An 18,136-nucleotide genomic window follows, 5' to 3' on the forward strand; every position below is an offset into this window, starting at 1 on the left:
TCATTGAGAATTTAATTGCGAAATTATTAGTTAAGTAACATGATAAAGCATGTTTCCCCGCAAAATGATGTTCTTAAAATAGAAGTGTATGATGAAAATGGGGTTAAGTGTCATCTTTGAAACATTAATTGAAGTTTTAAATAATAAAGATATTATGGTTTTTATTACAGATGTGATTAATTCGTTTATCTTCTACCAAATGTGGTTATTTAAGCTCATTTGTAAAACAAGTTTTTGCAAAAAGTTTTTGGAAAAGGGCTTATTCCCTCATATTGTGCAAAGAAGACCCTCCAAAATAATAGCAAAAACGAATCCGCAACGGAATAAGACACATTGTGTTCGGTATATTTTGAAAAAGAAAATTAAATCCCCTATATCAGGAAAAAAACCCGGGTACCAAACAACGAAAAAAATGCCACGCTAAAACCCCCTGGCATTTGATTGGGTTAGGGCTTTCCCTTTTTATTTTGGTGGAAAAAAAACCCTAAAAACTGTAAAAAACCAAAATCTGAATAGATCAGTAAAAAGGGGTTTTTTTAAAAAGGGGGCCCTCGAAAAAACGATTTTTGTTGTTTGTTTGTTTTGTTTTGTTTGTTTGTTTTTGTTTTTTTTTTTGTTGTTTTTTTTTAATGAATACACTTATATATACAGAAAGAATAAAGCGCCGATAAAAAAAACGACCCATGTGACGCCGAAATTTTCCCAGACATATTGTTTTGATTTAGAACTTTGGGCCTCAATACTGGCAAAAGAAAGCATCAGACATATAAGTGTAAAAATTTTAAAGGTTGGCTTGAGAATATGGAGTTATTTAAGGAAAATATCTATACACTTAATGTACAGCTGATACTAAAAACGACTTTTTCACTCGGAAATTTCCTAGACATTTCCTTGGAAAAGGACCTTGGGCCTTGTATTCTGTAAATAAGACCCTTCAAAAAAATCGAATCTCCGGCGGAATAATGATTTAACAGTTGGCTCGAGAAAATTTATACTATTTATGTACAGAAAGAACAAAACGATTATGACACGCGGAATCTCCCTGACCTAATACTTTGGTAAGGTCTTTGGTTCTCATATTTTGCAAAGAAGACCCTCAAATAGAGTATGAAAACGAATCTGCAACGGAATCAGACTGATTGTGTTTTACCTTTTGGCTCGAGATAAGGTCTTTTACGATAATTTACATACTTTATATACTGAAAGAATAAATAGCCGGTACGAAAAACTCTCCTTGACATTTTTCTTAAGACTTTTGCGGGACTTTTTTTTTGGGGGGGGGGGGTGGGTTTTTTTTTAATTTATAAAAACCTTATCGCTCCCGGTTCGAAACGACCATGCCACGCTGAAAACTCCAGGACGAATTTTTTGGGTATGGTTTTGATCCTATATATTTTGCAAAGAAGACAATACAAACTAGTACAGAAAAGAATCAACAACGGAATAAGTAACGGTTTGTTCATTCCTAACTCTCGTAACATTTGTAATTATGCTGTAACAACTCTGTAACAACATTGAAACATCTATATAACCCTACTGGTTTCGATTTTTAACCGTTTTTAGTGCTTGTGTGGTAACACTTGTAACTTCTGTAATAATAATGTGTGAAATTTATAATTTCACTCTTGACTCTCGTAACATTTTTAACAATGATGAAACAACAACGTAATAACTTTGTAATATCTTTGTAACCCTACTTAATCAGATTTCTGAGCAAAATATCTTTAATACATTTCACTTTGTTATGTTTCTCTAAATAAACTCTTTATAATTGCAAACCACTATTTTCTAAAAATCAAATACATAATCATAACGAAAAACAAATCGCTGTGAAACATTTGCAATTCTCGCTTACCAATGTAAATTAAATTAAATCAACAGAGCTATCTGAAACAAGATTGATTTGGAAGATTCTCAAAATGTATTCAGAAATTAAAACGTATTTTGAATAGAAAACAAACAAAAAATCTTTTTTAAAAAAACAAAAGGTCGCTTGTTAACTGTGGATGTTCATTCCCAATTTTATTCTATGATATATTTCAAACAACTGAGAATGGGATAAGATCATGTGCATCCAATGATCACCAGACTGTATACTACTGATATTAATAAAACAATGAAAATTTATTTCCTTAACGACAGAGAAAACATTGTGTCGCAGTGACCTGGCTTTTCATTTCTATCAAATCTATTCAATGGCCTCGTTTATTAACTGTCGGTGGCAGGTGACTTGGTTGATTGTTAACCCTTGCGTATAGACTGACTGGAATATATTAACACAGTTGGTAACAGCCCAGGAGATTATATTGATCTTTAGTGTTTTGTTTTTTTATTCTTGTTATAAATGTCTTACATACCAGGACAAATTGCCTTTGGCAACATGTCAGGACTGGACAAATGACACAAGTGTCGGATAATTACGTTACAGAGGTAATAATCTATAGAATTACATTTAATGGTAAACTTATTTATAGATACCAACCTAGACAGAAATATTCTAAATCGTCAGAAGAATTTGATTTTCTTGTTGTTGTTTTTTTTATGATCGGACGATACCAGTTATGGTATGTGTTTAATTTGTTTTGTTGTTGTTGTTGTTGTTGTTTGTGTTTTTCTTACATTCCCATAGGTAACTGTTATAGATAAAACTGATTTAAAGAAAATGTGAAGATAAATAAAAACAAAGAAAAACAAATTGAAAATCGTAGACTCGAATCTATTGAGGGATTATGGAAAAAGTTAGTTTGCTTCTTTAAAAACGTCTTAACCTACAATCATGTAGTTTTTTTTGCGATCTGCTATTCAGTAGGACAACAAAAACATACACAGAAAGGGTTATATTTGTAACATTATCAGATCTGAGTTAAATAATTCATATTTCTTGTTCACTCTTCTCCAATAAATAATTCAGGGAAATCGGCTCTTAGCAGATAATCTAAAAATATGCAAGGTAATTGTCATGCTTAACAAAAACGAAATATAGAAAGGAAAATTGAGCTGTGAATCAGACAAACTATGTCCCTAATACTGTTTTCTATTTAAGAAATTCTATTAGATACAGTTATGTCATGTTTACCGTAGTGGCTATGCTCTTTTTCTTTGCATATTTTATGCACAAAAACCACGATCAACAGAATATTTTAGCGTATAAAAAAATTTACTCAAAAATGTTTTCTAAACAAGATCCTAAACCGTATATAACGAAACAAAACTATTTTTAGAACTTCATTAAGAAGATCGTGTAACAAAACTTGTACCTAACTACGAAATTGCTAATAACTTGAGATTTTCTTGTAGAGAAAAACAGATTGATTTGTTTAAACAATTTGATCTCATTCAACAACTAGTGGAAGTAATTTTGTTTGTTTTATTTCAACTTTAAACTTATGCACATTGAAGAAAGGCGTTCGGGCAGCCTTTCTCATTTCATGTATTATTTATTACAAATATGAACATGAATACAAAAAATCAGCGATAAAGTAGACGAGAACAAAACGAACACCCAGTTATATCTGATTTCTTAAATGGCATTATGATGCAATTTCCTGATACTTCTTTTATTCATTTTGCCATTACAATAACATCTTAGAATTGGAAATACTAAATCACGTCATGCTTGTCTGAATTACAGGAAATATTCTTGTGGTGGCATTTTGTGTGCGACATTTTATAGAATGATGATTTTGATTTTCTAAGATTGTGCAATAACATTTTTGTATAGTGAATGAAACAATATCGGATAGCTCATTCACAACCAAAACCTTAAACAATTCAAACAATTTTGAAAGACAATTCAAACGGAAATCAAAGAGCTCCGTTTCTGTTTCTGATAGGTTTTTGTTCCTAAACATTTAAATTTACTTGCAATTTATTAATTAATTGTAAGTTGTGTAGAACATGATGTTCTTAAAATACTTTTGTTCCATTACATAAGGCGTAGCATCTTATTTAGAAAATCATTTTAAAGTAAATTTATATGCGTCAAAGTAATGAGCTTTTGTTTTAGTATATTATCTGCTTAGAGCCTATTTCTCTGAATCATTTATTTGAGTGAACAATCAATTTGAATGATTTTTCCCAGGTCTGATAATTCTACAGTGGTACTGTGTTTTTTTCTCTTGTTCCACTGAGTAGCTGAAACAATATTCATGTCGCAGAGAGCATAGCTGTAGCATAGTGTGTTGTTACAGAAGCAAACTAACTTTGTTTGATTATCAAACATATATTAGCGTTCTTGTCATTTGCAGTATTCCAAGTTTTTAAATCGGTCAAGATGAAACAAATATAGGACTTTTGAACGAAATTACAAACACGATGTCAGTGTGAAATCCTTATGTTTAGATCATTTTAATTAAATGATGCATGTAAGTCAGGATAAAAACAATAAAACAAAGGTCATTTATAAAGGCAACGTTTTTATTTATACAGCTATTTTTCATCATCTCATGTCAATTTTAGTACCCATTTAAGCTGACATCAAATATTAAACTGTGGTAACACTGTGATCATGGCCTGAACTTTCATACTCTGTACCCTAGTACGTTACGAAAATGTGACCTGCAAACTTTATACTCATAATTTGATAACCCTTACGTCTTATTTCTATGAAGAATATTATATTTTCATTGACAAACTTGATGTTATATATAAAGAATAAAGTTCCTGTTAGGAATATTTTATTTTGTCGTTAAACACAATTGCATCTGTCATAAAAGCCAGAGTATGTTTACCAAAGGATCTTCAATTTGAAAGATACACTCATATATTGAACAAGGAGACTCGTAAATCTTAAATATTACCATGTTTAATCTAGATCACTATCTTTGAGTTATCAGCTCCATTCTGTAATTCAGTCAAAAAGCTATTCATTTGTAACAATTTTACAAATATATTGAAAATTATATCAATTCACTACATGAACTTAACTCATTTATATCAAATGTCAATATTCCAACATCGTTTTCTTTGTAATGCAATACAATTATTGAAGGTCTTTAAGAGAAATGATATAAATTAGTTGCAGCAATATTTATATATGAACCATCCTTTCAAGAAGTAATTGGCTTTCATGAAACTCAATCATAAGAATGGTTCAACTATGTGTATGCAAATGGGACAATGTATCAAAATACCAGATTATTCAAGATATACACTTATACCAGCGGATACACTGTCTGGCCCTTTAAGCATGCCGCCTTATCTTGTTCATAATATCATGTACTGTGCAACATGAGCTTAAATGACTATTTACTTTCAATATTGTTCTCCTCACTTATGTCACTACAAATTGAAGTCTCAAATTGAAGTCTTGCCGGTTGTGTAAAGCTTAAGAGTAGCATAAATGGCAAAATATAAATTTATTTCAAGTATTTATCTATCTATGTACATTGAAATTCCGTTAACATGTCCTGAATAATTTACATTTTTAAACGACGTGTTTAGTGTTGCAACATGATTTCAAGATGATTTTCAAAAAATGTTTTAAATTATGAAATTTTAGTGCTAAGATGTTTTGAATAGATAACATTTCTTAATATAACTCGCAGAAAACTATTTTATATAATGTTCTTACCCGTCAAAACGTGTTACAACCAAATGAATAATCATAACAATTAAATGAATTGGCGTAATTTAAATTAGTTGCATTTCTTAACAATAATGTAAATTTTAACGGATCAAAAGTAGTTTCTGCAAGAAGATAATTTTAGAGGTTTTATAAAAGAAATTTATATCGTTTTTATTAGCTCACCTGAGCATATGCTCAGGGTGAGCTATTAGGATCACTCTTCGTCCGTCGTCTGTCGTCCGTTGTCCGTCGTACGTCGTCCGTTGTCCGTTCACACTTTTCAAACGACATCTCCTCTGAAACCATAAAGCAGATCATAATGAAACTTCACAGGGATGTTCCTTGTGTAAAGCCTTAACAAAGTTGTTCAAAGAATTCCATTCCATGCAGAACTCTGGTTGCCATGGCAACCAAAAGAAAAAACTTTAAACATCTTCTTCTAGATAACCAAAAGAGCTAGAGCTTAGATATTTGGCATGAAACATCTTCTAGTGAGTGTCTACCAAGATTGTTCAAATAAAAGCCCTGGGGTCAAAATTGGCCCCGCCCCAGGGGGTCATTGATTTTCCCTATAGGCATATAGTAAAAACTTAAAAAATCTTCTTTTAAAGAACCCAAAGAGCTAGACCTAAGATATTAAGCATTAAACATCTTCTAATGAGTGTCTACCAAGATTGTTCAAATAAAAGCCCTGGGGTCAAAATTGGCCCCGCCCCAGGGGGTCATTGATTTTCCTTATATGCATATAGTAAAAACTTTAAAAAATCTTCTTCTACAAAACCTAAAGAGCTAGAGCTTAGATATTTGGCATTAAACATGTTCTAATGGATGTCTACCAAGTTTGTTCAAATAAAAGCCCTGGGGTCAAAATTGGCCCCGCCCCAGGGGGTCATTGATTTTCCCTATATGCATATAGTAAAAACTTTAAAAAATCTTCTACAAAACCCAAAGAGCTAGAGCTTAGATATTTGGCATTAAACATGTTCTAATGGATGTCTACCAAGTTTGTTCAAATAAAAGCCCTGGGGTCAAAATTGGCTCCGCCCCAGGGGGTCATTGATTTCCCCCTTTATGCATATAGTAAAAACTTTAAAAAATCTTCTATTAAAGAACCCAAAGAGCTAGACCTAAGATATTAAGCATGAAACATCTTCTAATAAGTGTCTACCAAGATTGTTCAAATAAAAACCCTGGGGTCAAAATTGGCCCCGCCCCAGGGGGTCATTGATTTTCCCTATATGCATATAGTAAAAACTTTAAAAAATCTTCTTCTAAAAAACCCAAAGAGCTAGAGCTTAGATATTTGGTGTAAAGCATGTTCTAATGGATGTCTACCAAGTTATCAAATAAAAGCCCTGGGGTCAAAATTGGCCCCGCCCCAGGGTTCATTGATTTTCCCTATATGCATATAGTAAAAACTTAAAAAAATCTTCTCTTAAAGAACCCAAAGAGCTAGAGCTAAGATATTAAGCATGAAACATCTTCTTATCAGTGTCTACCAAGTTTGTTCAAATAAAAGCCCTGGGGTCAAAATTGGCCCCGCCCCAAGGGGTCATTGATTTTCCCTATATGCATATAGTAAAAACTTAAAAAAAAATTCTTTTAAAGAACCCAAAGAGCTAGAGCTAAGATATTTAGCATAAAACATGTTCTAATGGGTGTTTACAAAATTTGTTCAAATAAAAGCCCTGGGGTCAAAATTGGCCCCGTCCCAGGGGTCATTGATTTTCCCTATATACATAGAGTAAAAAGTTAAAAATCTTCTATTAAAGATCCCAAAGAGCTAGAGCTGAGATATTTAGCATGAAACATGTTCTAATGGATGTCTACCAAGTTTGTTCAAATAAAAGCCCTTGGGTTTAAATTGGCCCTGCCAGGGGGAGGGGGGATGTCAAAAGTCATTGTTATTCATAATTTGTGTATAGTAAAATCTTAACATCATGAAATATCTTTTAATGGGTGTCTTCCAAGTTTTTTCAAATAAAAGCTCTTTGGTTTAAACTGGCCCGGCCCTGAGGGCCTTTGTTCAGGTGAGCGACCCCAGGGCCATCATGGCCCTCTTGTTTTTAGTAAAATCACAGGTCCCAAGATAATTGTTTAATCGTCTGTTAAAAATATGACCCGAACAAATGAGATATGATGATGCTATAAAATGCACCCAGTGATCACTAGACTGTATACTGATATAGACGGAAATTTTTATTACCTAAAAGATATAGAAACGTCGGGTCACGGTGACTTGCCTGTTCTGTCTTCCAATATTAGATTTCATGGGACTGGCCATGGAAAGTGGAATTGGCGCTGTTTCCGTATAGACGGACCGGTAAAAATTAACACAGTTTGTAACTGCCCGTAATTGTCCATGAGATTACATTGATCTTTCGTGATTTGTATTTTATTTTGATTAAACATGTCTTACACTGGTGGCCAAAGTTCTTTTGACAACATGTCAGAAATGTTTTTCCGGATTGTACAAATGACAAATCTGCCGGAAAATTATGTCACATAGGTATTAATTTATAATATGATATCATTTAATTATTACCTTATTTATAGATACCAACCTAGACAGGAATATATAACATCGTCAGAAGAATTTGATTATCTTGTTTTTATGATCGGAAGATACCAATTACGTTTTCGCAATTATTTCTATTATGAACCACGTAAACCTTAATCCTCTATCATTATGATATTATAAAATATAATAAATTTGTAATGTCTATTTTTGTTTCAGTTCTTGTTATCATCATTAGTTTGTTATTATTTATTGTACACTCGCATTGCTTAGGGAGAGCATACGGTTTTGAATTACTTTAACTATTCCTATGCTATTTATACAGCTCAGTTCTATATTTAAAATACTTTGTAACTTTAATCTGATCGTCTTTAGGACGGCTCGAAATCCCTGTGATCCAGAGTACAGCGCATATTTCAAATGCATTGTGCGATTGATGTTCATGTTTATTTTTTGTGATAAATGTTGCTAAAAACGACAGATGATGCCCGAAGGTTTTTCAATTTGCACAAGTTTATTTTAAGTTTTAAAAAAAATATTTATTTCCGCTTATTGCAAAATGGGATCAAAATGTTCCCTGTCAATTAATCCGTCTGTTTTTCACTGTAATAAAATTATTTTTTAAAGTTTTTTTTACAAATTAAGAATAATTTGCCTCAACGATCCGCTTGATGATGATCTAAAATAGTTTATTTCGTTATAATATTATGAGGCTTCGCATCTTGTTTAGCATATATTTTTAGAAAATTTATGTACGCATAAAGAATATTTTATTGTGATTTTATTCGTTAACTTTTTAGATTCCGTTATGTTTAACTAAATGAGAACCATAAAGTTTCATTAAAACCTACCCAATGATGTTTCAGTTATTGCACTTTGTTACTTCAAATGTCAAGAAAATGACATTTTGAGTCATATTTCACAAGAGGCTGATTTGTTTGTAAAGAAACACAGCATGAATATGATATATATAATTAAGAAATAATATATCCCAAACAGTGATTTTATCGCTCAATAAAATTACTGTTCGAATTCGGATGCGAATAATTATATCACGAGGGTGTTGACTGTTTCATGTTAAAGTTGTTGTACTGTTCATACATCTATTTCTTTAAAATGCACACTAGACGTTCGAAGATTTTATAAGTTGTAAAGACATAAATCAAATCAATTTTCTTCCACAAATTGAAAAAATGAAATTAAAATGCGCGCTATCAATAAATGCATTTGTGATTCTCTGCAATGAGAATATTGTTTAGAAAAATATTAGTTAGCTAACATGATAAAACATCTTTCCCCGCTTAATGATATTCCTGAAATAGTTATGTATGTTGAAATGAGATTAAGTGTCATTTTAAAAACATAAATTCAATTTTTTTAGTAATCAAGATATAATGGTTTAATAACACATGTGATTGATGCGCTTTAGTTTTTACCAATTATTTCTATTTAAGTTTTGTTTTAACATGTAACAAGTTATGAAAATCTAGAGCACAAATTCAGCGAAATATGATTCAACCAAATGGGATATGAAAATAAAATATTAATCAGACTGCGTTCTGATATAAATGCACTCATTGAAAATGTATTTCTTTTTCTCTGCGCACTGGCCGAATGTTCCACAACCGTTCACTTTCTTACCTGTAGCTGCTAAGGGCGCGTAAGTTATTTCCTAAACTATATAGAAACGTCTGGTCTTAGTGTCCTTGCTAGTCCGTCTTATATTATGGGATTTGATGATCTCTTTTGTGAATTGGCCATCAAAAGTAGAGTTGACTCTGCTTTGGTCAATCGTTTACATTTACGTATAGACAGACATGAATATATTTTATAAATTACACAGTTGGTAATAGCCCAGGAGATTATATTGATCTTTCGTGTTTTGTATTTTATTCTTGAAATACATGTCTTACATTCCATGCCATTTGCCATTGGAAACATGTCAGAAAGGTCTTCCAGACTGGACAAATGAAAATGTGCCGGAAAATAACGACAATAGGTATTTATCTATATTGTGATATGATATAATAGTAAGTTTATTTATAGATACCAACCTAGACAAGAATACTTTAAATCGTCAGAAGAGTAATGTTTACCGTGCTTTAATGATCGGATGATAAACTTACATTTTCCCGATTGCTCATATTATAAACCACGTAAACCTAACATTCACAATCATTATAGTATCATAAACTGATAAATACTGTTTTTTATTATTGTTTGAGTTCTTGTCATCATTAGTTTTGTTATTATTAAGTGTACGCTTGAATTGCTAAGGGAAAGCATCGGAATTGGAGTCTAATGTTCGCTGGTTCTGACTCTGAGTCAATGTTCTATGTTTTATATTAGGGTGATGATAAATTTCCCAGTGACAACTCGTCACGGATAATGAATAAATTGGTCATTTGTCTCTCATAGCTTGCTAAGAAATTAAAAGAGATAAGTAGATGGTCATCGAGGAGTAATTAGAAATGGCTAATGAGTTATTCTTGAAAGCCGGTTATGAGGAAATACCACAAAGATGTTAAAATGGTCTTCAAAATCAAACAATTAATACAGAAAAATTGAGATACCATACTGAAATGATTACTTGCAATTCCTAATGAAAAGTTACAAAATGTATTTCACTATTTGTTTTACATGTACATGATTTATCATAACTGAGGAATATTTGAGAGTTTATATTGATTAACAATAGACATCTACTTTTCTTTGTTCTGAAACAACTGTTAAATTTAGCACTTACAAAAGCTTATACTATTTTCAATACTTTATTACTTTTGTAGTTCAACTTAAACTAGTCCCATGCTATTTATCTTATATAGCTCATCTGTATATCTAACTTCAAGATTATCATCTTAGGGCTCGTAATCCTTAAGATCGAAAGTATAGCGCTTAAAAGCGCATGCATCTATGTAACGCATTGTAAATAGTAATAAATTGACTGAAATATATCATATTACGTTATCAAAGAATTTTATGTTAGGGGAAAGCTGTGTTGAATAATTGTCCGATATATTTCTATAGTGAATCATTCATTTGACAATAAATGTGATTGATTTTTTCCAGGCCCTATAATTTTACAAATATAATAGTTTTGTGTATTTGGTTGTGCAACTGTGTAGCTGAAATAAAAGTCATGTCGCAAAACCTGCATGGTTCTTGCTCAATGTGTTGTTACTGAAGCAAAACTGACATTGAACGGTTATTAAAAATACATTTGTATGTATGTAATCAATTAATCACTAAAGATAAAATTTGATAATGATAACAACATAATGACTAAACAATCGGAAGAAAACTGGCATCCGTGCCGTCGTCAAGAGGCTAAAATGGTCATTGACTTTAAACCACTTATGTTTTCGCAGCTGTGGGGTCTAATTTCGCCAGTGACCTTAGAGTTTTTCATCTGAGGAAGCTAGGAAGCTTATGGATTGTGGTGAGCTCTTCTTCCACCACTAAAGCTGGAATGTCCCAGTATGGTGTATTGACGTATTCTCTGCCCCCCACCCCATAAGATATAAATGTATTATAATCTTCTTTAGGCAACTTTTTATTATATATCGGGCTTTAAGTCATATATGCGTATACAGTTGCTACTCAGACTATTGATAATAAAACTTTCTTGTTGAATATTGGTATCTGTTTAAGGCGATGGCAGGACATTCTTCGTAATATTATACAGCACTTCGTCTGCATAATATGTAAAACGATAGTTCTTTATTAATTAATAGTTCTTAATAAACAGTGATACCAGGTTGTATTATTAAAATGAACTTTTCCATGCACAACATATAAAATGCGTTAAATCGTTATTAATAAACAGTGACGCTAGTTTATGTTATCACGATAGACGTTTCCATGCACGATATATGAAAGCGTTAAATTGTTTTAAATACGCAGACTTTAAAAAATCTATTTTCCTTCAAAATGCAAAGTCAATATTTATATCATGAAAATTTTCTTCATAAATCAAAGTAATGCAATTTAAAAATAAACATGTGTAATGTAAAATCAAACAAATATCTCATTTCGGATACATCTGTGCTTTCACAGAACTATTAAAATTATTTATAAAGGCAACTCTATTCTAAACTCTGATCGTTTGTACTCTAGTACGTTTTAAGGACATGTGACCTGCAAACATTATACTCGTAAATTGCATAGCGGTAACGTCTTACTTCGATGAAGAATGTTATATTTCCATTTCCATTGACAAAATTGATGTTATATATAAAGAATAAAATTCTTGTTGGTGATATTTTTTTTGCAGTTAAACTCAATTGCATCTGTCATAAAAGCCAGAGTATGTTTACCCAAAGGTTCTACAATTTGATTGATACATTCGTATATTAAATAAGAAGACTCGTAAATTTTAAATATGTCCATGTTTAATCTATATCGCTATCAAAGTGTAATCAACTCCGTACTTGTAATTAAGTCAAAAAGCTATTCATGTGTTACAATTTTACAAATACATTGAAAATTATATCAAATTACTACATGAACTTAACTCATAAATTTGAAAGCAATATCATTATTATAATATGTCTTTTAGTGAAATGATAATGTTTGTACGCATTTTATAATTAATAGGTGATACTTCCTTTCAAAATTCCATAAAGAAATTGGTAATCATGAGGTTAAATCATAAGAACGGTTCAAACAAAATGTATTGAAATGCGACAATGCGACAGAACTTCAGCGTATTCAAGACGGGTACACATGAGCACACGGCATGACTCTCTAAGCATTCCCACCTTATCCGGTTCTCTACCATTGATCCTAGGTCTCACAGGAGCCAACCGGAAATTTCATGATATCAGCTTAAATGACTATTGGCATTTAATTTTTTGTTCCACTTCGGCAAAATACCAGAGTATTCAAAACGAAATCACTCGTAATAATTATAATTCAGAGGTGCAATGTATGGTCGATATACCGGTAACTATTGAACTGCCAGCGATACGATACGGCGGTACCTTTGAAAAATACCGGCATAGTATTGTGGAATAATCGCCGCTCGTATTTGTTATAAGTAGCGAATAATGTTTTCAACTACATTGAACATTGAAAATCATTTGTTTTTGTTATGTTTTCTATAGAGAAGTAACACGTCTTTAATGCTGAACTATCGTTTATTAACTGATTTGATACAGAGCGTGGCATGCTAAGATAGGGTTAGTAGGCGGGGCTTATTAGTAATACATTCTGACCAATGAATAACAGAGTTATACACAACAGTTCTCCCTTCTTAACATTTTAGTCCATTATCATATAATTAATACTAAAAATATAATCAAATAACAAGAAAGAGACAACTGGTAGAATAATTTAACAACATGAGATATACGAGATTAATTCATTCGTAAACCAGATCAAACTATTGACCTATTGTTCGTAATTCACATTTGACTTTTATTACAGTTCACACGAGTTCATTCAGTGGTATTTTTACAACAAAGTAGTGTAATGTTTAATTAGATAGCACATTAACTGTCTGTACGCTCTCGAATGGTTATACAGTTACGTAGTCAACTCAGTATGAGAAACGATTAGGTGGTTTGCGTTCTCTCAATGGGTATCTTCGTTCCATTAACATTTGATCTGATCTTTTATTTTCATTTAATGATGGCATTTTCTCAGGATTACCAGTTACTAACAAAGGGTCATTTCTCTCGGTCATAACTGGCATTTCTGACAAATTAAGCGGGATCATGTTTAACGGTGAACTTTCTCGGCGAGAAAGCTCATTATTCATTTCTGATTTCCGTAGCTGGTCAACATGCCTTCTCCAGACTTGATTGTTACCGATATCAATTTTATACATGAGAGGTCCCTTGCGGGATAAAATTGTACCCGATAACCATTTTTCGGTTGAAGTAGGCCTATAGTCTCGCGCCATTATTGAGTCTCCTTCTTTAAACTCTCGGAAATTTCGCGATTCCGATGTTGCGAGTTTCATTCTTTGTTTTTCGACATAACCGTCTATATCCGGTTTTAAAAAGTCTAACTTGCTTCGCAAACTCCTGCTCATAAACATCATCGCAGGACTTTCTTGTGTGCTTTGATTTACAGAATTGCGATATGTTAACAAGAAATTTGCCCACTTTAGATTTAGGTCTCCTTTATCAAGTTTCATAGCTCGAATGCTTGACTTAAAAGTGCCGTTCAAACGTTTCACTAAAACATTTGTGGAGGGTTAAGCAGTTGCGGTTCTTATATGAAAAATACCGTTATTTTTCATAAATTGCGCAAATAAATCTGATGTAAATTGTACACCATTATCGCTTACCAATTGTTTTGGTATACCATAACGACTAAATATGGTCCTTAGTACATTCACTGTTTTTTCAGCAGACGTACAATTTCCCATATCCTCTATTTCAGCCCATTTGCTTCGAGCACAAACTATTACTAGGAACATAATTATGAACTTGAAATGGACCTACAAAGTCAACATGAACGCGTTCAAAATTAGAGCGCGCATTTTCCCACGGGTGAAGTTGAACTTTTTCTGGCATTTTCTGCTGCATCTGACAGCCTTGACATTGTCTCACCATGTGTTCAATGTCTGAGTCAATGCCAGGCCACCAGACATAACTTCGCGCTAAATTTTTCATTTTAACTATTCCACTGTGGCTACAGTGCAGAAGATCTAAAACTTGACCTCTTAGTTTCTCAGGAATAACAACTCTAATTCCCCACATTAAACAGCCTCTTTGAATAGTTAATTCGTTCCGGCGCGTGTGATAACCTTTCAGGACAGGATCATTTAATTTCAGACTCCAGCCCTTGTTTACATTTTCGTAAACACGCGATAAGATAGGTTCTCGCTGCGTTTCACGCTTGATTTGCGCGCTAGTAATAGGAAGTTTATCAAATTGTTCATTGAAAAATACTTCCTCAAAATTACTTTCATTTTCTAATATTGATGGCGCGGGCAAACGTGACATTCCATCGACATTAGTATGTTTCTTAGTACTTTTATATTCTATATCATAATCAAAGCCTGACAAATAAACCGCGTATCGTTGTATTCTCGCAGCAGAAGTGGCAGGGATGCCCTTGCTCGGAGAGAATATAGACAACAGTGCTTGACAGTCTGTTATCAGCGTGAATTTTCGACCATATAGATACGGATAATATTTGTGTACTGCCCAGTATATTGCAGTAGCTTCCCTTTGTACTTGCGCGTACATTCTTTCAGACTTTGATAGCGAACGGCTTGCAAATGCAATTGGTTTCTCACTGCCATCGGGCATTACATGTGATAATATTGCAGAAATACCGACAGGGGAAGCATCCGTTGCTAACCGTACGGGTAGTTTCGGATCGTAATGCGTAAGGACGGGTTCTGACGTAATCAAATCTTTTGACTTCGCAAACGCGTTTTGACATTCTTTAGTCCAAACAAACTTACGCCCCTTTTCTAGCAGTTGATTTAGCGGTTTAATTACCGTGGTTAGGTTATTTAAGAACCTATGATAGTAATTTAGTAATCCGAGATATGCCCTGAGAGATGTGACATTTTGTGGACGTGGTGTATTTAAAATAGAATCCACCTTATCATTACATTTCCACAGACCGTTTTCATCAATTTCATGACCACAATATGTAATCCTCTCTTGAAAGAACTGACATGTTTCTTTATTCACTTTTAAACCATATTTTGACAACCGTTGCACTACTGTTTCTAAGTTATTTAAGTGAGCTTGATCATTTTCTCCTGTAATGACCATATCATCGAGAATGCACTGTACTCCTGGTATTCCTTGAAGAATTTGATCAATTGTTCTTTGCCATATTGCAGGTGCTGATGATACTCCATATGTCAATCTATTATAAGAATAATGACCTTTGTGAGTGTTAATCGTTAACATTTCTTTTGTTTTGTCATCGCACTCCAATTGAAGATATGCTTGGCGTAAATCCAACTTTGAATATTTCTTTCCATTTGCCAAATTCGCGAAAATGTCCTCTATTCTCGGAAGTGGGTATTTATCTACATTTATAGCTTGATTTACGGTGACTTTGAAATCTCCACAAATTCTTACTCCTCCCGAAGATTTAACAACGGGCACAATAGGTGTAGCCCATTCTGATGTATTCACTTTCGTAATAATGCCCTGTTCTTCTAGAATGTCTAATTCCTTTTCTATTTTCGGCTTTAACGAATATGGTACTGGCCTAGCTTTTACGAATTTCGGTGAAGCATTCTCTTTGACAGATAGCGTTGCTTTAATATCTTTAACTTTCCCGATACCGTCGGAAAACACTGACTCATATCGCTTCATAATATCGGCTATACGTGTTTGTGTTGAGTGATCATCAATTGAATTCACATGTACAATACGTGACCAGTCCAATACAATTTCATTCATCCAGTCCCGTCCAAACAATGCGGGACCGTTGCCCATGACAATACACAGTTTCAGCGATTTTGACTGTCCATTGTACCTTACATTTACCAGTTTTGTTCCGGCTTGCTGTATTTCTTCACCAGAATATGTCTTTAACACTGATGTGGGCCTATCCAATGTAACATTTCCAAAACACTTCTGGAACTCTTCTCTTGACATCAGAGAAACAGCTGAGCCCGTATCGACTTCCATTTGTATGGGTCTGTCGTCTATCTCTGGTGTGATGGTGATTTTCCTGCTCGAACCTTTGGTCACGGAATTTATACTCATCACAGGAACGTCGTTGTTGTTCATGGCATGTACGTCTCGTGCACGTGCTTTCAGACAAATACTTTTTATGTGTCCATGTGCATTACATGCATGGCAAATGGCATTCTTAAATCGGCATTTGAAAGATGCATGATTATCTTTACCACAGTGAATGCATTTTCCGTTTTGTTTCCCGGTCGAGTTTGCGGTCGCCGGTTTTTGCCGTGGCCTGTGTTCAACTCTTCTCGAAGGTTTCCTTTTCTCAACCTTATTTACACTTGCGGTCAACGACTGCAGTTCTGTGGCGTCCCTCGTTGCTGTTTCCATAGCAACTGCTGTTTCAACAGCCTTCTTTAAACTTAAGTCTTCCATCGACAATAGTTTACGCTGTATGTGCTCATCTTTAAGTCCACAAACTAAGCGGTCCCGTAACGTATCGTTTAGGCTGGCTTGGAAATCGCAATGTTCTGCCAATTTCCTCAGTGTAGTTACATAATCATTTACACTTTCACCCGCCGCTTGGTTTCGTTTGTGAAATCTAAATCGTTCAGCTATAATCAATGGCTTTGGGTTAAGATGTTTATTCAATAATTCACAAAGATTGTCATATGACTGTGTTGAAGGTTTGTCCGGTGATGTCAAATTTCGAAGTAACCCGTAAGTTTTTTCTCCAAGTAAAGTTAATAAAGCTGGAACTTTTTTCTCATCGTCTATTTCATTTACTAAAAAGTACTGCTCTAAACGTTCTTGATAGCATGTCCATGATTCTGAATTGCCATCAAATCCAGATAAATGTCCAATTAATGCAGCCATTTTAGAACTTATAAATTAAATCCAGAATTTTACACATATTATGATAATTACATTAATATCTAATAGATAAAATCCCCGAAATTTAATGTTCAATTATCCTCGTCGCCAGATTGTTATGTTTTCTATAGAGAAGTAACACGTCTTTAATGCTGAACTATCGTTTATTAACTGATTTGATACAGAGCGTGGCATGCTAAGATAGGGTTAGTAGGCGGGGCTTATTAGTAATACATTCTGACCAATGAATAACAGAGTTATACACAACAGTTTTTTTCATTTTTTTTCAACCACTAAAATTAGCTTCCTACAGTAACAGGTGACATAGGAGAGTGTGACAAACTACCTCGGAATCTTAATAAACCCTGATTTAAAATTATAAAAGTGCCAGGATCATATAAGCATTTTTTTCTCCTCTATAAATGAAGCTAGATGCGTTTTGCTAAAATTGTTACAGTACTATTATGAACATTTCTTATCGCCGTACACTTAAACCAGCGAGCGGACACTCGTTCTTACCATCTACATGGTTAGCTAGTAATGACGAGATTCCTTGTCCCTTATAAGTTG

At 33.4% G+C, this 18,136-nt stretch overlaps 2 protein-coding genes across 2 annotated transcripts; both read right to left on the reverse strand.

The window, feature by feature from the left end:
• Nucleotides 1–13,623: 13,623 nt before the first annotated feature.
• Nucleotides 13,624–14,226, reverse strand: LOC132720659 (uncharacterized). The gene has a single exon (XM_060704831.1). It carries the CDS (start codon nt 14,224–14,226, stop codon nt 13,624–13,626), a length of 603 nt encoding a protein of 200 aa, XP_060560814.1.
• A 244-nt stretch (nt 14,227–14,470) lies between these two features.
• LOC132720665 (uncharacterized protein K02A2.6-like) lies at nt 14,471–17,569 on the reverse strand. The gene has a single exon (XM_060704838.1). It carries the CDS (start codon nt 17,567–17,569, stop codon nt 14,471–14,473), a length of 3,099 nt encoding a protein of 1,032 aa, XP_060560821.1.
• Between the last annotated feature and the right edge of the window lie 567 nt (nt 17,570–18,136).

This window comes from Ruditapes philippinarum, unplaced genomic scaffold (genome assembly GCF_026571515.1).
Source record: "Ruditapes philippinarum isolate M1 unplaced genomic scaffold, ASM2657151v2 ctg1099_1_1_1_1, whole genome shotgun sequence".
Taxonomy (NCBI): Eukaryota; Metazoa; Mollusca; class Bivalvia; order Venerida; family Veneridae; genus Ruditapes; species Ruditapes philippinarum.